General features: G+C 43.5%; 1 protein-coding gene across 1 annotated transcript; it reads left to right on the top strand.

Moving 5' to 3' along the window:
• The first annotated feature begins 603 nt into the window (after nt 1-603).
• Nucleotides 604-16,553, top strand: angptl2b (angiopoietin-like 2b). Its single transcript, XM_080432859.1, has 5 exons — nt 604-1,153; nt 6,463-7,392; nt 11,972-12,165; nt 13,221-13,491; nt 14,501-16,553. Exons 2-5 carry the CDS (start codon nt 6,489-6,491, stop codon nt 14,698-14,700), a joined length of 1,569 nt encoding a protein of 522 aa, XP_080288985.1. The 5' UTR covers nt 604-1,153; nt 6,463-6,488; the 3' UTR covers nt 14,701-16,553.
• Nucleotides 16,554-22,233: the final 5,680 nt, after the last annotated feature.

The raw sequence follows: 22,233 nt of genomic DNA, 5'->3' as shown, positions 1-22,233 counted from the left end.
TGCTCTCTGTCCAGCCACATCCTGTCTCACACTAGACTAGACACACATCTCACTTCCAGGCTGTAATCAACGGTCGACTATCCCCTCACCAAAACCCTTCCTGCAGAACGTGTGTAGCCTATAACCTTTTCCCCTCAGGGGTGACCATTTTTCATTCATGGCCAATTAGGATCCTATCACTGTGACTTCACCACTGCCATGCACTGCCATAATAACCAGCCCCAGCCAGAAATAGTGGCAGTGGAAAACCAGTGCATGGACAGTGGGGGCAGGGGCTTGGAAATTCGAGTAGGGTGGGTGTGTGCGTGTGTGCGTGTGTGTGTGTGTGTGTGTGTGTGTGTGTGTGTGTGTGTGTGTGTGTGTGTGTGAGTGAGGCTTATGTCTCATGCTTGTGGATCTCTTTTGTGCCAAGGGGAGGAGGGGAGGAGAAGAAGGAGAAGGCCTGTTGCTTTAAATAAGATTTTGTTTTTTTTCTCCAACTGGTCAAACAGGGGTTAAAAACAGAAGAAAACAGGGGGAGGACCTCAACTCAATTTGTCTACCCACTGAAACAGTGTGCCAGTGGATTGTTCATCACTTTAAAAAAGCTCTCTGAGAGAGAGAGACAGAGAGAGAGAGAGAGAGAGAGAGAGAGAGAGAGAGAGAGAGAGTGCAGCAGAGAGTGCAGCAGAGAGAGACTGCCTCTTGAGCCATGAGGCAGAAGTGATGGATACAGCCCTCAGAGAGTGACAATCTACTCACAATCCACCCTGGACTCTCTCTATAACTCAGGAAATTATGCTTCTATAAATCTTGTCCAATTTATTTGCAAAAGTGGATCTTTTCCTTTTTTTCTTCTCCTTTTTTTTTTACATCCTGCTCCATGTTTACAAGTCTTTCCAGCAAGTTGAGCTTCTCTGCTGATCTAATGAAGGTGTTTTAATAATAGGTAGTTTGTTTGTTTTTTAATCCTCCTGAGCTTCTTCTCCACTGGCGGAATGGACTCAGGTGACAAAGAGTGAGTAACGCGCACAGAGCGGGTAATAAGGGGGACGCAGGACAACAAGACACCAGCTTTCACATTTTGGGATGACTTTCTACCAGGGGAAACTTCAATCAGCTCTGCCAAGGCAAGGCAACTGAAGGAGCCTCATCAACAGTCTACAATTATCTGGTAAGCAATAGGTGGCTGTTGACATTCACTTTGGCTGTATTGGTGATTTGTGAAAGTTTGAAACATTACCTAAGTGTGGATGAAATTAAAAAATAATAATATGGAGATACGGAATAAATAACCAAATGAAATATTTAACGTATTAATAGTAAATGCAATTCTGCAATTATTTCAAAATGCCATTAGACTTTTCTAAAAATGGACTTCTCCTCATCTTAATTACAGAAGTCATGAACTAACTTGATTGATTTACTTACACATGGCAAAGGGCACTTCTACACGCTTGCCACTTCAACCAGGTAGTTGACTCTAATGGAGACAAAGTAGAGAGGGGTCATTTCAACACAGGAAGATGCTGGGAGAGTACGCTCTCCAGGCCAAGTGGTCATTAACTTGTGATAAACACTCAGCTTGTCACAAAACATGGCACAATAAAAAGGATTACACAGCACAAAAAAAAAACACTTAGGAATTTAGGAACAAATAGGAAATTGAATGGGAACTGTACAAGCTGTATACTGTAGGTTTTGCAACAATGAAAATCTTTAAATTCATGTGGTGACATAAAACAATTGTCTCAGTAAACAAGGGATTACTGTAGAACCGTTTTTCCTCGTTAACAGAAAACCACAGTCCCCTCTGGGTGAAAAGAAAAAATGGTTTTAAGAATGGCTGTGTCAAGCAGAGAGTGGCTTCAGGATGTGCCCCTGGGCTCTTGCGGACAGGCGAGCCGCTTGTTTGAATCCCTGCTTTGTTTCTGTGGCCAGAGTGCTGTTTGGATAAGGGGGCTTTGAGGTAGAACACTGGAGCTTATCGAAACAGTTCCTGAGACCCCCCGCCTCACTGTCTGACTGAGATCACAAGTGGGGGCACGCAACAACACACCAAGAAAGAATGATGCATGGAAACAAAAACGAACATTTTGGAAGTAAATCACTCCTCTTCCATGGAGAGCCAAAACAAACGCTGCACCGTCTAATCAAGTCAATACAAGGTTACCGTAATCACGTTTCAAATGTCATGTTTCGGGGCTTACAAGGATTACATGCTTGAGGAAAGAATGAGGTCACCCCCAAGGTAATGCAATATCACAGATTACCACGAGCAAATTGAATCTGACTCTGATCCAACACATATTGGGTGTCGTGCAAGGGGCTCTGCCAGTTCTCCGCATAGTTCGGTGCTAATTCGAACATGCGGCACAAAGCCGCCTTCGCAAAGCGCTCCGTTCTTTTCAGCCGCTTGACAAATGAGGCGTTAAGCGGACGTGTCGTGAGCCCCTGATCCAGATGATGATGATGTGATTATGGTGCGTTCAGTCAGAAAGTGGGGACGATTGGTGCTGAATCGGGGTCAGGGGCAGATCTGACTTGTGGAGCATAGGTACAGCAGAGGGCCGATTGGAAGTGAGGGAGGGTTGCTGCTGAGTCTATTACGGCAAGTCTCTCTTTGTTTGCCACCAACCATTGACTCTCTCTGCATGCGAGTCTGTGGCAGCTCGCTCTAATGAGGTGGCTAGAATGTGAGGAATGCCATGCTCACGCTGAAATGAGAGGGGCTGGGGGTGAGACGCATCGGCTAGACTGAGCGGGACTGCCTTTCCTTCTAATTACCGTGTGCCCGGTATGAGCAAAAGGCACAGCAGCAGCACGATGCTGTTCAGAGACACCGCTGACCTAACACACTTGCACTTGCCTGTTGCATGTGATTTATTTGGAGTATAATTCTTTTAAATGCATGGAGGATTCGTTAAATGCATGCAGTATATGCCCTCTTAAGATATTTCAACCTGAAAACAATTATAGAGTAAAAAAAACAAACTAAAATAAAAGCACATCTCAAAGACCTGCCTATAAAAGTTTATTCTCAGTGTCCTTTCCTCATGGTATTGAGTGACAGTCACGCTGCTCTGTGCTGTGAAGTGTCCTCATGGGCGTGACTTCATGTGACACTTCTCAACACCAGTTAATCATCAGGAGCCATTGGGTCAGTCAATGGCAGCTTGTTACGGCGAAGTGATGTTATGATAATAATGAGCCGCGGTGGTGGCAGCGTGAGTGGAAATTGGGAGTGGACTCTTTTCACTGTTGTTCCCCTCGGGGCGAGACTGTGGATAGGTTAATGACACGCTGTCTCCTGTGGGACAGAGGGACATTTTTTTTGCGATTAGGAGCCCATATTAACAGAAAAAACAGGAATGATATGCACCATATATGTGCGTCCGAGCACACTCGCACAGTCACGCACACTCACACTCACGTAAGCAAGCACGCACACGCACACGCACACACACACACACACACACACACAGTAGAACAGTGGTTTTTAACCTTTTTCATGCATCTGCAAATGTTTTGTGCCAGGGACCCCCAGAAGCAAAGATTTGAGTTAAAAAGGAGGTTTGCTTTAAAAATATATATATATTAGATTAGATAGATATGCACACATTTTAAAGATTTTTCAAAAATAGCAGATCTACAAGCTCATAGTGTGGCACTCTGTGCCGCGCTATGAACTTGTAGATCTGCTATCTTTGAATAGCCAAAGCTAAGTGGTTAAAATGATTGTGATGCTATGTTAACTATTTTCGCTGGGGACCCCTGGTATCCCCCCCCAAGGACCACTGGTGGTCCCCGGACCACAGGCTGAGAACCACTGCTGTAGAAGATTTCCCCTTAATAGCTTTGAGGTGTATAGGAGAACGTATGGAAGGAGCCTCTGGGCTAACCACCGTGTCCAGCATGGGACTCCTCCAGCAGTAGCGCACACACACAGGCTGCGTGTCTCAGACAGCAGATCTCATATTCCAGGGAGAAAAACCACAGCAGCCGCTGGCCAAATACAGTCATCAGCACTTGAGAGGAGACGTGAGCCCGACTGTTAGCTTGGTTTGGGCTTACTGATAGGCTATTATTAGTGACTTCTGCTAGACTTTGATCTATATGGTCACATCATTCCGGAGCACAGTAAGACAATCCTGCCATTTCATTCCACTCTCCATCATATTGACAACCGGGGATCTGTGCTGTGGTTAAACATAATGGTGTTGCGTTCTCTTCAATCATCATGTGCTGAGGTGATGTCATACTTTTTCGGGCTAGTGCTACGAAAGATACTGCATTGATAGAGGACGGCTTCTAAGTAAAGTTAAAACAAAGTCTTCCCATATGTTTAAAAACAGGTGCCTCTGTGGAAAAGAACTGCCAAATGCGGGCCTTTTTGAGTGAAATTGATGCCGCAGTAGTAATCTGTATGTGGGTAACTGTTCTGATGAAGATCTGATAGGTTTAGATGTTTGCTCAGATAGAACCATCCTTAAACTCAACATTCTGGGCGTGAGGGTTTCATTGCTAAGTAAGCCTTCGCACTAACAAAATGTGTTTACACATTCTATTCTGGATGAATATAGCGAACAGGGTCAAAGGCTTGAAGGGTCATATTCTTGGAGAGCTCCGCATTTCTCTTCTCCATGTATCCAACCTAATGTGCTGGCCACACGCCCAGAGAGTAACCAGACAAAAAACACTGCTCCCCTCCTGCTTTTTTGAAACGGTCGGTTATCTTTCTCATAACAATGAGGTATAGGGGCAAGTGGAGCACAAGTGAGATCCCCGACCGATCACAACGCTCCTTCCAACGCTGGCCAATATGTGCCATTCTCCGCAGCGCTTTTCCGATCGGAAAAGCTCCTTCTGGCTGAGGGGAGGTGTTGCACAGGACTCCTCTGTAATCCAATATGCAGCAGCTTTCAATTAAAGAAGCCCCAGGGGCTTGAGGGCCTTGTTATCCTTACACAGGAGTCACATTCTCCACTGCACTCAGCAGTGGCATCCCCCTACGCTTCTAATAACAGCACATCAACCTTCCAAATGTTGGCCCCCGCTTGTTTTTCTAATAAAAATGCCTGCACTTTGGATTCAGGGTACAAACAGCCCCAGCACCTCGTTTCAATGCGTTCCTGAGGAAAATTACGAGGTTGTACCTTGAAGGTGCGGATGGAGACAGTACTCTGGAAGAGTTGTCTAAACATGGTCATATCTCATCATCATACATGTTGGCAGTGAAAACAAACAGAGCCAGATAAGGTTTATGTTGTATAACACTCCCATTAGGCCGCTTACTTTGCACGCCAGGTGGTAAAGTTGCGAAAGGTTCATTCAGGCTTCGACTCTGCTTGGAACGGCAGTGCACAAAAAGAGACACAGGGGAACATTTGTATTGTTACTGCTTGCCTCGTCAACACAAACTCATCTGCCTCTTTTGGTAAAGGCTATGGTTCAGGTCTGATGCAACAAGATCAATATTTAAAACAGATCCACGAATAGCATCATCTGCGCGAGTGTGTCTCACATTTTCCATAAGCAAAGATGTCCCGGCCTGTGGAGAGGAGAAGATAGGAGTGTTTTCATGTGTGTCAAGGCCTCGCAGTGGCAGTCACCCAAGGAGAACCTGAGCCAGGACGCCTAACTAAAGCTAAACACTTCTCCCTTGACAGCATTGTAGCTTAAAAGCAGCCACTGGAGAGATCGGCACATCGTTAAGGAGGATTAGTATCTTTCAAACAGTCCCTATTGAACACCTTTGATGACAGAAGGAGAATTTACCCAAACCATCGGTGAAGGCCAAAAGTCCACAATAAGTTAGACGAAGCATCTTATCGGAATACTTTTGTGTCATTTTATTATTTCAGTAATTATACATAACCCACGTATCAACAATTACATGTTTAATTTATAAATTACATATTTATATAACTCAGTAGCCTATATATTACATAATTCAAAGGCACAGCATCCATTGGTGCACTCAGCGGGGGACGTGTATACAGTTTCATTCCACCTTCTTAATCCTTTCTGGTGGCCTATATTTTGTGAAATCTCTAATGACCTGCAGCCTTCCCCTGGTTGGGATATGTAATGAATAGGGCTTCCCTGGGCAGACTGAAAACTCCCTGAGCCGTGTGCCTGCCTGCTTCTGTCGAGTAATAGACACGGCGAACAGGGCATCCTGAGGGACAGCCTGTTTCTGGTCTCAATCAGACAGGCTGTAAAGAACTCCATTGATGCTCTCTGGCTGGCAGACAGAGCAAGGAAATCTGGTTCCGTGAGGCTTTTGCACTGAAAACCCCATGTCCACCAGGCCTGCTTAACGTGCACTTTTTCTAGGTGCCAACTGCAAGTCATAATGACTCGTCAGTCGTCAACTACTACTGCATGTGGTCAGTCTCTCAACAAGCTGTGGTGGCACACTCTTGTCTTTATAACACAAAATATATTTTTCTTGTCTCTATTCCATTCCCTGTCTCCCAGGCATTGGTGAGTTTTACCCAAAGCTGATGGCGCTCCCTTCGGTGATTCTGCTGGGCCTGCTTCTAACACATGGACTAGTCTCTGGGGTCGAGCAGTCTCAGACGGACCCCGCCAAGGACCAGGCCGGTGCCCAGGGGAAGGTCCAGGAGTTCGAGAGCAGCGAGGATGGCCTGGAGCGAGAGTTTCTATACGCGGGGAGGACCAAACGCGCTCCGCCCGAGATGCCACAGGACAAGTGTTCCTACACCTTTATCGTGCCCCAGCAAAAAGTGACCGGGGCCATCTGCGTCAACTCCAAGGAGCCCGAGGGCCAGCCGGAGAACCGGGTCAACAAGCAGGAGCTGGAGCTGCTCAACGGGGAGCTGCAGAAGCAGAAGAGGCAGATTCAGACATTGCAGCAGCTGGTGGAGGTGGACGGAGGTATCGTCAACGAGGTGAAGCTGCTGAGGAAGGAGAGCCGCAACATGAACTCCAGGGTCACCCAGCTGTACATGCAGCTGCTGCACGAGATCATCAGGAAGAGGGACAATGCCCTGGAGCTGGCTCAGATGGAGAACCGGATCCTTAACCAAACCTCCGAGATGCAGCAGTTGACCAGTCGATACAAGGACCTGGAGCACAAGTACCAGCACCTGGCCTCCCTGGCCACCAACCAGTCTGCCCTCATCGCGCTGCTGGAGGAGCAGTGTCAGAGTCGACCCGCTCCCCGGCCCGTCCCCGTTCCCCAGCCCAGGCCGCGACCGCAGCCCCCTCCGATATCGCCGCCGATGAACAGGCCCTACCAGCCTCCCGTCATGCCGCGCGTCAACAACCGAGATCACATCACCAACGAGATCCAGAGCGACCAGAAGTCGATACCGCCGGCCCTTCCCACCATGCCCACGTTGCCCGGCGGGACGCACGGCCCCTCCACCACCAACAAGCCGTCTGGTGAGTCTTCCAGTGTCACATGTATGAAAAGGGTCCTTTCTTCACTAACAAAGGGAATTTGTTGTAAAAGTTCCTTGTGGAAAAAGCAGAACTGGTCATTTCCGATGAAATCTCGACCAACAAACAGCAAACAAACAGCGACTGAAAACAAGTGTGTGCGTGTGCGTGTGCGTGTGTGTGCGTGTGTCAATCAAATCAAACTTTATTACTAAGGACACATGGTCCATAGAAACATAAAATAACATACAAATACAAAGACAAACAAAGGCAGACATAGTCCACTCATAAATTCATATACAGGCTTACACGCCAATGGTTCCACAGTTTAGAGACAAACCTGACCCGAACTCAATAAGGGGTTATTCAGAATTGTGTGTGTGTGTGTGTGTGTGTGTGTGTGTGTGTGTGTGTGTGTGTGTGTGTGTGTGTGTGTGTGTGTGTGTGTGTGTGTGTGTGTGTGTGTGTGTGTGTGTGTGTACTGTGTGTGTACTGTGCGTGTGTGTGTGTGCGTGCGTGTGTCACTCTGTGGATAAGTGGGTAGATTTCTATATCTGTGTATGTCCCCACTGGAACGCCTAATCATTAATCACAAGACAACAGACAACACCAAGTGTCCATTCTTCACACCATTGTCAGCTTAAATAATAATTCCCACGCATTCCTCAACAAAAGGGCTCTCAGGCAGAACAGAGATGCTGTTGTCTAGACGCCTTTGAGATGCATATAATTCTAAAAGGCCTTGATAGAAACCACAATTCAAAGCATAGTGAAAGGGCAAACACATCGTGTGTGTCTCTGTAGATAGTTGAAGCCGAGCCCATGGGTTTCCTAAGCATATATGCTACTAAAAGGGAGAGTTTTTAAATGGACCCTAAATGGTCTTTTTATTTGCTGCCCTGGTTTGTTTTTCAGAAGGCCTTCCTTTGGTCTCATGTTGAAGGGAAAAAGAGGGCAAACTAACAAGGATAAATCCCAGTGTGCCCATAGCACTACTTTTAAGTGTTTTCCATTGACATTTTCGTCCTACCACTTGCTGTTCTCACTGCTGCATGCGAACACTGCCCTTTGTTTGTAATGTGTGAAGGGACGTAAGCAATTTCCTGACCACGGCTGTGCGACTTACACCCCGAAAGTTACTTAAACATGAAGGGGAAAAAGTCCTTTACAATTAGGAAAGGAGAGAGAGGAGGAGGAGGAGGAGGAGGAGGGGGGGGTGTGAATGAGCGAGAGAGAGAGAGAGAGAGAGAGAGACGGGAAACGGGGAAAGGGAGTGCACTAGACAGGCGAGAAAGCAAAAGGGAGGGGGGGTGAAGTACGGACAGATAGAGATAGAGTCAGTGTGATGTCATTTGTTCCAGTTTCACCACAGGCAAGAATCAGTCAGATGTTCCACCGAAGCTGCAGACTTTATCAGGCAGAACAGGGCAGGGCGGCACTGGGCTGGCTCGTGTCTGTTCTACACAGAGAGATGGATACCTTCCAGAAAACTTTGCAGGACAAAAACAAACATGAACTGTTTGCCACTCACTTCATCCCTAATTTATGAGCGGAAAATAGATTCAGCGGTCTGTAATTTGACATGTTGTGCCTTTTTCATATCATTGTATACAGTATGACAGTAGTAGGAATTGTTCATCCCTGCCTTCCAAAATGCCACTTTTATCAATGGCCTTCCTTTCTCTGTCTCTCTCACACACGCACACACACTCTCACACGCACATGCACACACACACGCACTCTATCCTCCACTTTCTTTCGCACTCCAGCTTTCACTTCTCTCTCTCTTTTTCCATGTCCCGCTCACACACACACACACACACACTTTAGATGCAACCGGCGTCACTCCTTCTTCATGTGAACCTTAACATATCTGTTCTGTGTCCATTGTGTTTGGGCACTTTGTAAACGGGCCAGTTGGCAAAGCAAACAGGTGTGAAATCTCAGAGAGGTTAGACACTTTAAACACAAAATTCACAGCCAATTGGAGCAGGGGAGCCAGTCGCCCCATTAGAGCAAATTCTTTCCCATATCAGACGACTTGGGATCTTTAACGGTAGGAAAAGAAATGGCACACGGGCAACATGCCAACTGTTCTCACTGATACGGTATGGTTTGGAGGGAGAAAACCCGAGAGAACATGTGCAGAATCTAACACAAACCTCAATAAATCTTACCCAGCATAACAATGTTAAACACAATCCTTCTTAGACTATGGCTGTGGTCAGTGTTTCCATTCAGATCCGTTTTCCTCCAGTTTAAGTCATAAAACAGATGCAAATGGAGTCAAGAGGTCAGACACCACTGAGTCATTTTCTTTTCTTCGAGCTTAAGGGTGATTTATACTTAGTTGTATGGTGGTGTCGCACACAGAGAAATAGCAGATCACCAAGGTCACTACTAGGCGTACTACATGTCTACATTGTGTTGCGAGCTTGTTAACCGTCTCTTTTCGGTGTGTGACAAGGCGTGCAACCCAGTATAATCCGGGCATTAGACATTAGACAGACATTACATGTACTTTTCCGTTCACAAACGTGACCTCTAAATGCTACCACACACTGGTGATGTAATATAAAGGCGAGGATTTATCAAGCATTTTCTTAAACGAATATAAACCCAAGAAATCCCACTTTCTCTATTCAACACAATGACGTATGGCCCAGGGAAGCATATTCTGACAACTGAAACAGTGCACTCCCCACTGATAATGAAGCATATTCAGTTTCAAGTTAAGTATAACATGCCTGAGATAATTTCCAACAAATTGACCTGATCAAAACAGCAATTCACCCCCCAAAAGAAATAATAGCATGTTTTATTTGAGCGCGAGCCCAGTTCAGTTAAACAAGGAAAAAACAACAGCCATGCTGTACATCCGTCACCAGTGGTGGAAAAAGTACTTTACTTCAGTAAAAGTATCAATACTGCAATGTGGAAGTACTCTGTTACAAGTAAAATTCTATATTTACTTGAGTAAAAGTACAAAAGTATTGGTATCAAAATGAACTTAAAGTACTAAAAGTAAAAGTACTCATCATGCAGAATGTCCCATTTCACAAGTTTTCAAATGTATAAAAAAATTGTGAAAATAGCAGATCTACAAGCTCACAATGAGCTTGTAGATCTGCTATTTTCAAATAGCAGATCTACAAAATGTATATAGGGTTGAAGTGGTTAATGTATGTTTTGTAATATTAATCTAAATCTACAAAGTAACTAGTAACTAAAGTCTTCTAATAATTGTAGTGGAGTAAAAGTACAATATTTGCCTTTGAGATGTAGTGGAGTAGAAGTAAAAGTACTGAAAATTGGAAATACTCCAGTAAAGTAAAAGCACCTCAAAATTGCCCTTAAGTACAGTACTTGAGTAAATGTGCTTAGTAACTTTACACCACTGTCCCCTCGCTGAGGAGAAATCACCTGGTGATCTGTTGCTTGTGCTACTGTTTCATCATTGAGTCACATGACTCATGCCTTGCCCACATGCCAGTGTTGCTCTTGGCCGCACGGCCTGCAACCATTTCCCTTGTGAGAGCAACAGCCAAAGTCAATTTCACCCTTTAACCCGTTTAGACCGGGAAAGCCATCTGTCATTTTACATTTCAACCACTTTAAACCATTATTTTATACTATGGGCTAATCAAAAAATAGCAGATATACAAGCTCATAGCTGCTATTTCTTTTAAATCATGAAACTGGGAAAGCATCTGACCGGGAAAGACCGGGAAAGCATCTGTCATTTTAGATTTTAACCACTTTAACCATTATTTTATACTTTGGGCTATTCAAAAAATAGCAGATCTACAAGCTCAGAGCGCGGCACCGAGTGCCGCGCTACGAGCTTGTAGATCTGCTATTTTTTTAAAAGTCGTGAAAATGTGTGAAAATCTTTGAATATATATATATTTGCCAGACCCAAGGGGTCGGGCTTACATGAGGCTTTGTACCTGTTTCGTCCATACATGGGCATGGTCACTTTGTCCTCCGGCCCCAGCCAAAAAAAAGTCTGTCACTTTGTCCTCCGGCCCCAGCCATTCAAAAGTCTGTCCCCTTTTCGTCCCCTTTCGTCACAAACTATTCATGACATCATTATTATTATATGTCACAAGTATGTAATTAAGAAAAGCTGCCAGACCCAGACTTCATTCTGGGTCTGGCAGAACCAGGTCTCCTGGTCTTGTTTTTTAAAGCAAGCATGTGTATAACTCAAATCTTTGCTTCTCGGGGTCCCTGGAACAACATATTTTGAGATGGGGGTCCGCGGCCAAATACATATAATTTTGGGTGGTCCATGACATGAAAAAGTTTAAGAACCACAGATATAGCAAACTGATAAAGCAACATAAGTGTTTTACAAAAAACAATGTTAGGATTTAGAAGACATTTGGCCTCAGGTCTTAATGGATTAACAACTGAGAGCCTTTCCCTGCTGAAAAAAATGTGATTCCCTATGTCAGAATAATAACTCTTTCTGTGCAGCGCTTTCGCCATATATTCTGATATTCTGTAATGGTGTGAGGGGGTAATGAATTCAATTGAATTGTTTTCACAACTCTAACGCACCTATTGTGCTTCACAGGTCCATTTAAGGACTGTCTGGCCGCCCTGGACGACGGCCACACAGCCAGCACCATGTACCTGGTGAAGCCGGAGAACGCCAACCGGCTCATGCAGGTCTGGTGCGACCAGAGGCACGACCCAGGTGGCTGGACCGTGATTCAGAGGAGGCTAGACGGCTCCGTCAACTTCTTCAGGAACTGGGAGACGTACAAGGTGCGCATGCAGACGCCAAATCAAAGACCTCATAGTTTGAACGGGGACTTGTGTGTGTGCATGGCTCACGTGTGTTGTGTTGACTCTAACCAGATGTGAGTGAATCATGAGTTGGTAATTGCCGAGGATTTGAGAGTGCCTGATTTGTTACCTGCTAAGGCTCCGCTCCAGTCAATCACTGGCCTTATATGACTCATAACATCCAATACCGGCCGTTGTGAATTTATAGTTCGTGCAGGACAAGCGCTCATGAGAAAAATATGTCAGAGGGACAGCCTGCCATTTCGGAAACAAATCTATCAATAGTTGATTTGACACTCATGACAAATGTTACTTTTGGAGCATGCGTGGCACAGAAATGACGTGTCATAGCGACGGAACTCCAAACAAGCAGGTCTGTGGGCCACTGGCCAGCTTTAAAGAGAGACTGTTACCAGATGGAAGGGTAATTCTTCATTGTGGGGCGCTCGAACAAGGTGAAACAGTTCAATGAGGTATAATAGATCTCAAGCTAACAATTTACACAAGCTCTGATTAAATCCTTGACAAGGGTCAATAGAACGGATCTTTCCAGGGACCTTAACATTAAACCCTAAACCACCAGGGATACCGAATAACATTTGTTCTCTCACACAAGAGGGCCTTCGCATGATTCGAAGCATGTGCCGAGAGTAATGGATGCCATATACCAACATATAAGCAGAGCTGTGTCAGAAACGCTAAAGCGGGACAAACCGTGCTTACAGTGTTTCTGATCCCTCCACTAGACACACTGCAGGCAGCATTGCTTCACATAACAGGATAATAGTGGAAACCTGGGCACACAATGCTCACCATAAACCAGACACATGGTCCATTTGCTATAATATTCCCTGATAATAACCAACACCGTAGAAGAACTAAATCTACAATTACCTCCCAAACTTGCGAGGCATGACCCTGAATTACCCCCACGACACCGAAACCAACAGTTTCCAAGCCATTAAAGAAAGAACTCTGAAAACATGACTCCGTTTTGCTGACAATGTTGTCTCTCATCTCTCTTCCCCTCACAGCAAGGTTTTGGCAATATCGATGGTGAATACTGGCTGGGCCTGGAGAATATCTACTGGCTGACCAACCAGAATAACTACAAGCTACTGGTCACACTGGAGGACTGGTCCGGCAGGAAGGTGTTCGCCGAGTACGCCAGCTTCAGGGTGGAGGCCGAGACCGACTTCTACAAGCTGAGGGTGGGCCGTTACCACGGCAACGCTGGAGACTCCCTCACCTGGCACAACGGCAAACAGTTCACGACTTTGGACAGAGACCATGACGTGTACACAGGTGGGAATTATGAATGATGTTGACTACACATACTTTCTCAATAAACCCGTTTCACGGCTGACAGTTTGACGGGGTAAACACAGCTGAAGGTAATAACATGAATTGCGATTATATTTCATTTAGGTGTTGCTGCGTGCGAGCATGGACAGTTAACTGTGGTTGACGTCATGCTGGCACGCAGAAACACCCAAATAAAACGCAATGTTTACCTGTGAAAGTGGTCCACTGGGTGAATTTAACAATGAATGATGTATGATGTATGCCAGGAAAACATACATTTCTCACAGAGATAAAGTAAGCAAACAAGCATCAACCTAGTGTATTGTGATCATTATACCTCTTATTATGATGTATTATGATTCCAAGAGCAGACTGTGTGTCTGTATGTACTGTATACCTATGTTTTTAACTATTAAGCCATTAAGACCTGGAACGCATCTGTGTCATTTTTTGATTTGAGCTAAAAAGCATTATTTTACAATTTGGCTATTCAAAAATAGCAGATATACAAGCTCATAGAGCTTGTAGATCTACTATTTTTGAAAAAACGTGAAAATATGTGCAAATCTTTGAATATATATAGTTTAAAGCGAACTTTTTTCTTCTGGGGGTCCCTGGAACAAAACATTTATTTTGAGATGGGGGTGTGCGGCCAAATACATATAATTTTGGGGGTCCTCGACATGAATTTTTTTTAGATGGGGGTGTGCGGCCAAATACATATAATTTTGGGGGTCCTCGACATGAAAAATTTTGAGCACCACTGATATAGAAACATACGTTTTTCAGAAAACTGTGTCTGATAAAATGAATATCATATATCTAAATACTAAATCAAGCAACTTAAAAATGATCTGGGGGCTCACAAAAGCCTGAGTAGATGATAAAATGACCCAAAGTTTTTTTGAAAGTGAAATATCCCTTTAAGCCCTATTTAGCAAAAGAAGCTAATTGAGTCGCGATACAATGCGTTGTGGTCTTGTGGTATTAACTATTTTCCTCTTCTCAGGTAACTGCGCCCACTACCAGAAGGGAGGTTGGTGGTACAACTCCTGCGCCCATTCTAACCTGAACGGAGTCTGGTACAGAGGAGGACACTACCGCAGCCGCTACCAGGATGGAGTCTACTGGGCCGAGTTCCGAGGCGGCGCCTACTCTCTGAAGAAAGTCACTATGATGATCCGTCCAAACCCAAATACCTTCCACTAAGGCATCAGAAAAAAAGACACTTATATGCCGCTGCCTGTCACTACTCAAAATCCTTTTTTTGTAGTGCCTAGAATCCATTTTGTTTCATGGAGTGGCACCTTTAAAAAAAAAGAGCCAGTTCACAAAGAGGAAGAGGAGATGTTGAAAGTGCAATATCAAAGCGTCATGCTGAACTATTCGCGAACTGAACTGAACTCTGGTACTGTACCTCCCGATAAAGCCCCTACGAATATGTGTATCTGATTTCAGCGGGCCTTACTATTATGCTTTTTTTTAAATGCTAGACACAATATAGCAATGTGCCAATTGCTCAGGAGATGTGTCCGGTACACTGCCTTTGATCCGGTGCTACGTAACCTGGCGTTTGGGATGAGAAACCTGCTATGTTGACTTGATATGGACAGGGTTTTCCCTTGATGACGCATAAGAGATAAGAACCTTGAACATCATTCAATATAAAAGAAAATGAACACATTACAGTAATTCAGCAGAGTAGCTTTGAGGTAGAAATCATTCAGTATATTGTAGCATATACAGTTTTTTTAATAACGCAATAACATGCAGATGACACAGGAAACAGTATCCATTGGCTAGCTTTTAATTTCATTTAAAGTAAATTGCGGGTGTTTTAACTTATGCAAGGGATAGTCAATGAGGAGCCATGTAGTTATTAAAGACTAATGCATGGTGTGGAGCAGTGGTTCTCAAAGTGGTTCTCAGGGTTCCTTGAGGGGCTTCCAAATGGACCCTTACAGGTCTGTAATTCTGAGTGTACAAATAGAACCAATTTGTACACTCATTTTTATGTTTCAATAGCCACATGGCTCAGAGTTGATTGTCCCACTCATACCATGGCCACTGACCTACAATTAAAATATGAGAAGTGTTTATTCATGTTTTGGGGGAAATCACAATATAAATAGAAACTCTGCGTTGGCGTCTTCATCAACCTTGGAATAGACTTTACCATAGTAACAAATAGTCGCTGTATAAATAGAAACAACTTGAGTTGAGTCAGCCGACACACACACACACACACACACACACACACACACACACACACACACACACACACACACACACACACACACACACACACACACACACACACACACACACACACACACACACACACACTTTTATGTTCCCCAAACTGGTTAAACGTTATGTTGAATGCAATGCTTGTGTTAGCTTAAATAACTGTTCAAACAGTATCGTTTTTATTATGCATATTGATTTAGAATGGTGATGAGGCCGCTACATCAAAGCTCTGCGGTTATCGGAAAATAAATATTGCACACCCTCCGGCCTGCCAGAATTGATTACTATCATGTGGCCATGGTATAAAGAAAGGAACAATAACAGTATTCTTGAAGTGTGATGCCGGTGATAAACAGGCCAGTGTTCTTCATAGCACTTTCATCTATAACATACATAAAGCACTGTCGTTTTCCCATACCTGGTATAACAACATTTGCATTATTTTTCTCTTCATAATCTCATTACTTTCAACAACTGATTGCTGACTGATCTTTGGATATGATATTTGGACAAGCAAAAGATCCAAGAATCCTTATGAACTCAATGATTGATCAACTACAAAACCTTTATAGAACTGCAGTACCTTCACAGTCATGTCTTAAATGGGCTTTTAAAATCTTTTGTTGTTTTAACAGGTAGGCCTATTCATTTGCTTGTATGAATCAAGCAGTGTATGTACTGTATAAATATATTGGTTTGTTGATGTCAATAGATCCAACACATTGTGTCTGTACATAAAAGATATTTGTAATATAATGTAACAAAATCTATCATGTATCACAATTATGTTGCAATAAAACATGTACAGCTCATGTCTTTCTTCTATTGTGTCGCGATAATCAGATTTCATGCTTGTTCATGCTTGATAGAGTTACAAACGCCATCCATATAATGCTAACCCATAAACCCAACTACGGCAGACGAGAGAACACAGCTGAGGTATTACTAACCTAACCTTTAACCTAACTCAGCATCTAGAAAAATTCCTTCCAGTAATAAAAAAAAGCATTTGGAATCCTTTTTAGCACACCACATAAACTTTTACAGTCCACTCAAATCATTTGGTGTGTGAATGTGCTATGTCTCCAGACAATAGCCAGCCTCTGCTGACTTTTTAACTCATTGACTGCCAGAGTTAAAACCTCGTTCATAGCAGCCCTTGCCAGCGATTTTCGTGTTTTTTTGTTTCGTTATTTTGTTATTTAATTCACATCTAGAAAGTCTACCTTGACACTTGAATCGTTTTGATCGTTCCACCACCAGAGAGCAGCACATACCAAGCTTGATCGCCTCTCGATCACACTCGCCCCCTCCCAGACCCACTCACACAGTGAAACACATGAACCGGAAGTGAAATGTCTCAGATTCTGTTATCGGCGAAAATTACTTTGTGATACACAACGGGGATGACTGTTCGTCACCCAGACCATAGATTATAGGAGGGGAGGTCTCCGATCGCTTTTCATAGCGTGTGAAAAACCGTTTGTTTCCCTATTATGGTCGAAAATGACTGGGGGGAAAAATGTAAAACCGAAAACGGAACCCAAGTCATGGAACCGGATGCAGTGGTGGTTGAAGTAAGTGGAACCCGAAACTTAGCCTGATTCATAACAGAATAGCGTGATCAGAGCATAAAGATCAATAAAGACGTTAGATCGCATTAATGCGATCCTGGCGGCCAAGCGCGCTATTTATTAGATCGCGTTAATGCGATAATGGCGGCCAATGAGTTAACCCATTTAGACCTGGAACGCATCAGTGTCACTTTTTTTATTTGAGCTAAAAAGCATTATTTTACACTTTGGCTATTCAAAAATAGCAGATATACAAGTTCATAGCGCGGCACCGAGTGCCGCGCTATGAACTTGTAGATCTGCTATTTTTGAAAAATCGTGAAAATGTGTGAAAATCTTTGAATATATATTATTTTAAAGCGAACACTTTTAACTCAAATCTTTGCTTCTGGGGGGTCCCTGGAACAAAATGTTTTGAGATAGGGGTCCGTGGCCAAATACATATAATTTTGGGGGTCCTTGACATGGAAAAAGTTTGAGCACCACTGATATAGAAACATACGTTTTGCAGAATACTGTTGGGATTTAGAAGACATTTGTAGAATCGGCCTCAGGTCTTAAAAGGGTTAAAATGAGTGTGTGTGCACGTACACGACGATCCAACTTGCAGTCTACACATGATGACTACTTAGTAGCATTATTTTTCTTTGACAGAAAATGTAATCAATTTCATACCATAGGCGACCGTAGCATTCTCCTCCAATGAAGCAGCACTGAGCGGAACCCAGTGAAATACGGTAGCATAGGTAATGGTATAACATTGATGTGTTACTGAGGCTGTAATTCAGCCAAAGCACAGAGGGGCTGTTTGCTGTTGAGGCCTCTCCCCAAAGCAAGCCAGGGCTCCATGGGATCTGTGGGGATTAGGGTGATTATCAAAGACATTGTCATCTCCTCTCTAACGGTGCCTCTGTGGACACTGTATCCACAGGAGAGGAGAGACAGGAGTCTGTGATCTATTGCATGTCAACCACAGAAGGAGTCAGTATAGAGCAGTGAAATAAAATGAAAAATAAAATGTGACAGGCTGTAAAACCTCACACACGAATTAGTCCCTTCAGCTCCCAGCCGACAACCTTTATTGCGCCTCGTGACAGTGAGACTTCCAAAAGGCTGCTGGAAAATGTAGCGAGAAAAAGGAGAGCCAGGCAAACACGCGAGCAGCAGTACCAGCGAGACTAGTATAGGTGACATGAAGGAGAGCACACATTTGTTGGATCTATTAATGTCTGCATTCAGAGAATCAGATATGTGTATAGTAATTAGTTGGGTTCAAGGGCACCGATACTTTGGGTGCCTCGGGGCTAAAGCACCCAAGGGAAATGACGAGCACCCATCACAAACTCATCACAAAAAAAAGAAAAAGAAAAACCTCTGACATCTTCACTTCATGGAGTACATTTCTTGTACCAAATTAACCGAATTAACCGCGCGCACGCACTGGCCGCACTGGCCGCGCATGCACGCGCGTTACGCACCCAATAGGGTGGACATAAATCGGCGCCCCTGGTTGGGTTCCATCTGTGTTTTATTCTCATTAGACCTGGTTCAAAGAAAGTTGCAACAAGATAATAGTAGCATGAACTGAGAAATTACCTGACTCCATCTGATGGAGTACAATCCATCATTGGGGAGTTGAAGCAGGTTAAATCCCTACGAATTATTTACAGATCCGTCTCTGAATTGAAGTTTTCATGTGTCCTAGATGACCCTGTGTTCTCACTTAAGAGACTGTGATTGTTAACATTTCCCGCTGTGACTTGTCAGTATATAAAAGCACGTCCTCCCCAATGAAACCAAACTTTACACGTTAGTGTTTTACATTGCCAGAGTTAAGATGGATACTACTAGTGAAGTGACAGTAGCCAAGACACTGGGTCCCACTACGTTCAGCTGCTGACAAACATTGGCTTCCAGAACTGGCACGCAATTCAAAAGCTAAAGAGAGGCATTCTTTCCCAAGATAAAGAGGCTTTGGATTGGACCGAGGAAGACATCCATCTCCAGGCCTGTCACTACTGTCAAGCTGAGTTTTTTGCTGAAGATGGATGGAGTTAAAACACATCCGTTGTACACGCTGCTGACACCATGCAAGTTCAATTGAATCATTGAATCAATTATTCTGATATAGTACAAATTTGTACAACAGTAATTACATGCGGAAACAAACGCTACAGGGCAACTACGCATGTAATCTTTTAACCCTTTTAGACCGGGAACGTATCTGTGTAACCACTATTTTATATGTTGGCTATTCAAAAATAGCAGATCTACAAGCTCATAGCACGGCACCGAGTGCTGCGCTATGAGCTTGTAGATCTGCTATTTTTGAAAAATCGTGACATTTTTGAATATATATATTTTTGAAAACATTGTTTTACTAAAATCTTTGCTTCTGGGGGGTCCCTGGAACAACATATTTTGAGATGGGGGTCCGTGGCCAAATACATATAATTTTGGGGCTCCTTGACATGAAACAGTTTGAGAACCACTGATTATAGCAACATACGTTTTTTCAAAAAACTGTTAGGATTTAGAAGACATTTGTAGAATCCCCCAGAAGCAAAGATTTTAGTTACAATTGTTCACTTTGAAAAATACATATTCAAAGATTTGCATACATTTTCACGATTTTTCAAATATAGCAGATCTACAAGCTCATAGCACGGCACTCTGAAAAGGACAGATGCTTTCCCGGTCTTAATGGGTTAATCAATCAAAGACACAGGATTCATCTGTGCGAGTGTAACAGTCGGCACAGTGTTGTTGTTTTCTGTGTGAAATGTCTAAGTTTAACAGTAGGATGGCGGTATAGCTGCTTCGTCGTCTCCATAAACAGTAGAACCGTCTCTTTGGATGTGGTGTCTGTCTGAGGACTCACCACGATGGAAAACCTTCAGTGAGGGTGGCCCGTGCTAGCCCCCACTCTTTCACCAACATGTGCTCGCTCAGCATATAGAGAACCACATTTCCTGAACCTTCAAACCTGAACCTTCACAAACGGACTCACATTGTTGTTTCACATCTGTATAAGTGTGCACTTTTACTTTTGGTGGAATCGTTTTTCACTTCTTCTCTTTCTTTTTCCTAAATCCCCCAGCTCCTACTTCTGGGCATATTTCATTTTGTCATATGAGTGGCACAGTCAAGTACTACTGCATAGCGTTGCAGTGAAACATACAGTATTCATTCAAGGCTTTATACCATGCTCAACTAATGCTAACTTTGTTATTGTGGACTAAAGTAGCCATTCCCAAACATGATAACAAATTAATGTGATAACTGAAAAGGTTTTGCTTTTTCAAGAGAAAATTATTATTTTAAATTACATGTTACTGTAAAAGTGGTTTATTCTCCACCCTATAAAAAGTATTTTATTTCAGTTTGATTACTTATTAACTTACGTTTGGTAAGATAAGGTTTTGATACGTTTAAGTTAATTCATAAGTTTGATTGATAATTATTATGATATGTCTGAATATGGAATAAATTAAGTATTTAGGTTTGGATCGTCATAAGATGTTGTCGTTAACATTAACATGAATGGTTATTGTATATGGAGTATTGGGGACACTATCGTGAGACACTCTCACAGTCTTTCTTAAATGCCCCTAGCCCTGTTTGAATAACATTCCACTCAAGGAATTGTGGTTATGATTTATTTGAGTCAAGTATTTCAGCACTGTTTCCATCTTTCAATGAACACAGCTTCATGCGGTCGGGATAGGTTAATAGCTCTAACATCAAACACTATAACGATTCTTTGACAGGGAGCTGAAAATATTTTTTCCACTGTGTGCATTTCAAATTTTCCAGTAGCTTCGCCTCAGGGCCACAGAGAAAGCACTCTGTTCATGCATGCTCAGTATCTGCACGTATGAATTAAGAGAATAGGAGTACAGTACAATTATGAAAAAAGTAGCATTAGCATTGTCAATTTACCTTTCTTGGTAAACCTATACTTAGTTAAGCTGGGCCCCCTGGGGCTCTACTAGGTCTAATACTTTCCCCTCACTCTACAACAAAGCTCTTGGCCAAAAATAGCTGATCTACAAGCTCAATGCGAGCGTGTAGATCGGCAATTTTTTCCAAATGTTGGCTCCAGGGGCGGCCATAGCTGAGTGGTTAGTGAGCCCGCCTAGGGAGCCAGAGGCCCTGGTTGCCACAGGTACGATTCCAGGCCACGCCAGCATATGTGTCGATGAAACGACATTTGTCCCTGAGCAAGACTCTTAACCCCTAATTGCTCACAGGCCCTCATTGGAAACAAGCCCGCAAGGACTTTCATGAACGTCCTGTTAAAAGGAATTATCCAGAATAGGCACACTAGGATTCAATTGAGTAACCCTGACGTCCCTATTTTGGACACGTCATTTTAGGTGAAAATCTTCTAAACTCTTCGACAAATATAGAGAAGGGTTGGGAGCTTGTAGACGGCCAATTTATTTTTAAAGAATTTTGAGCATTTTGAAAAAGTTTGAAAAATGGTTAAACCTGTGCATACGGCATATTACTGTGTGTTGAGAGTCAGAAATTAGTCTCCAAAACACATTTGATTCTGACAGTTATTAGTAAAAGCGTGTGCAAATAGAGCACCACCATCCATCTTCCTGTCATCTCCCCCTTTCTCTCTCTACCTCCTATCCATTCTGGTCCAGTGTGAGGGCTCCATCTTTCTGTCATTATTCACCCCATGTGACTCAGGCTGTCACACTGGCTGTGATAAAGGAGGTCGTGTTATCATTTCAGCTTTCTGGATCATCTCTTCGTCTCTGTCATCGTGTCACACTACGTAATAGAGCTTTTCCACCGCGGTGGCATGTGACACAGAATAGAGACCGCTGCCTAAAAAGCTTTGAAATTACCGTTGTCACACTCCAAGTCAGCAATAACGCGGCTCTGAACACAATGGAAGAAC

This window comes from Gymnoscopelus braueri, assembly GCF_963280865.1.
Source record: "Gymnoscopelus braueri genome assembly, chromosome: 7".
Classification (NCBI taxonomy): domain Eukaryota; kingdom Metazoa; phylum Chordata; class Actinopteri; order Myctophiformes; family Myctophidae; genus Gymnoscopelus; species Gymnoscopelus braueri.
Note: the sequence above shows the minus strand (reverse complement) of the source record. Positions and strands in the feature narration are given on the sequence as shown.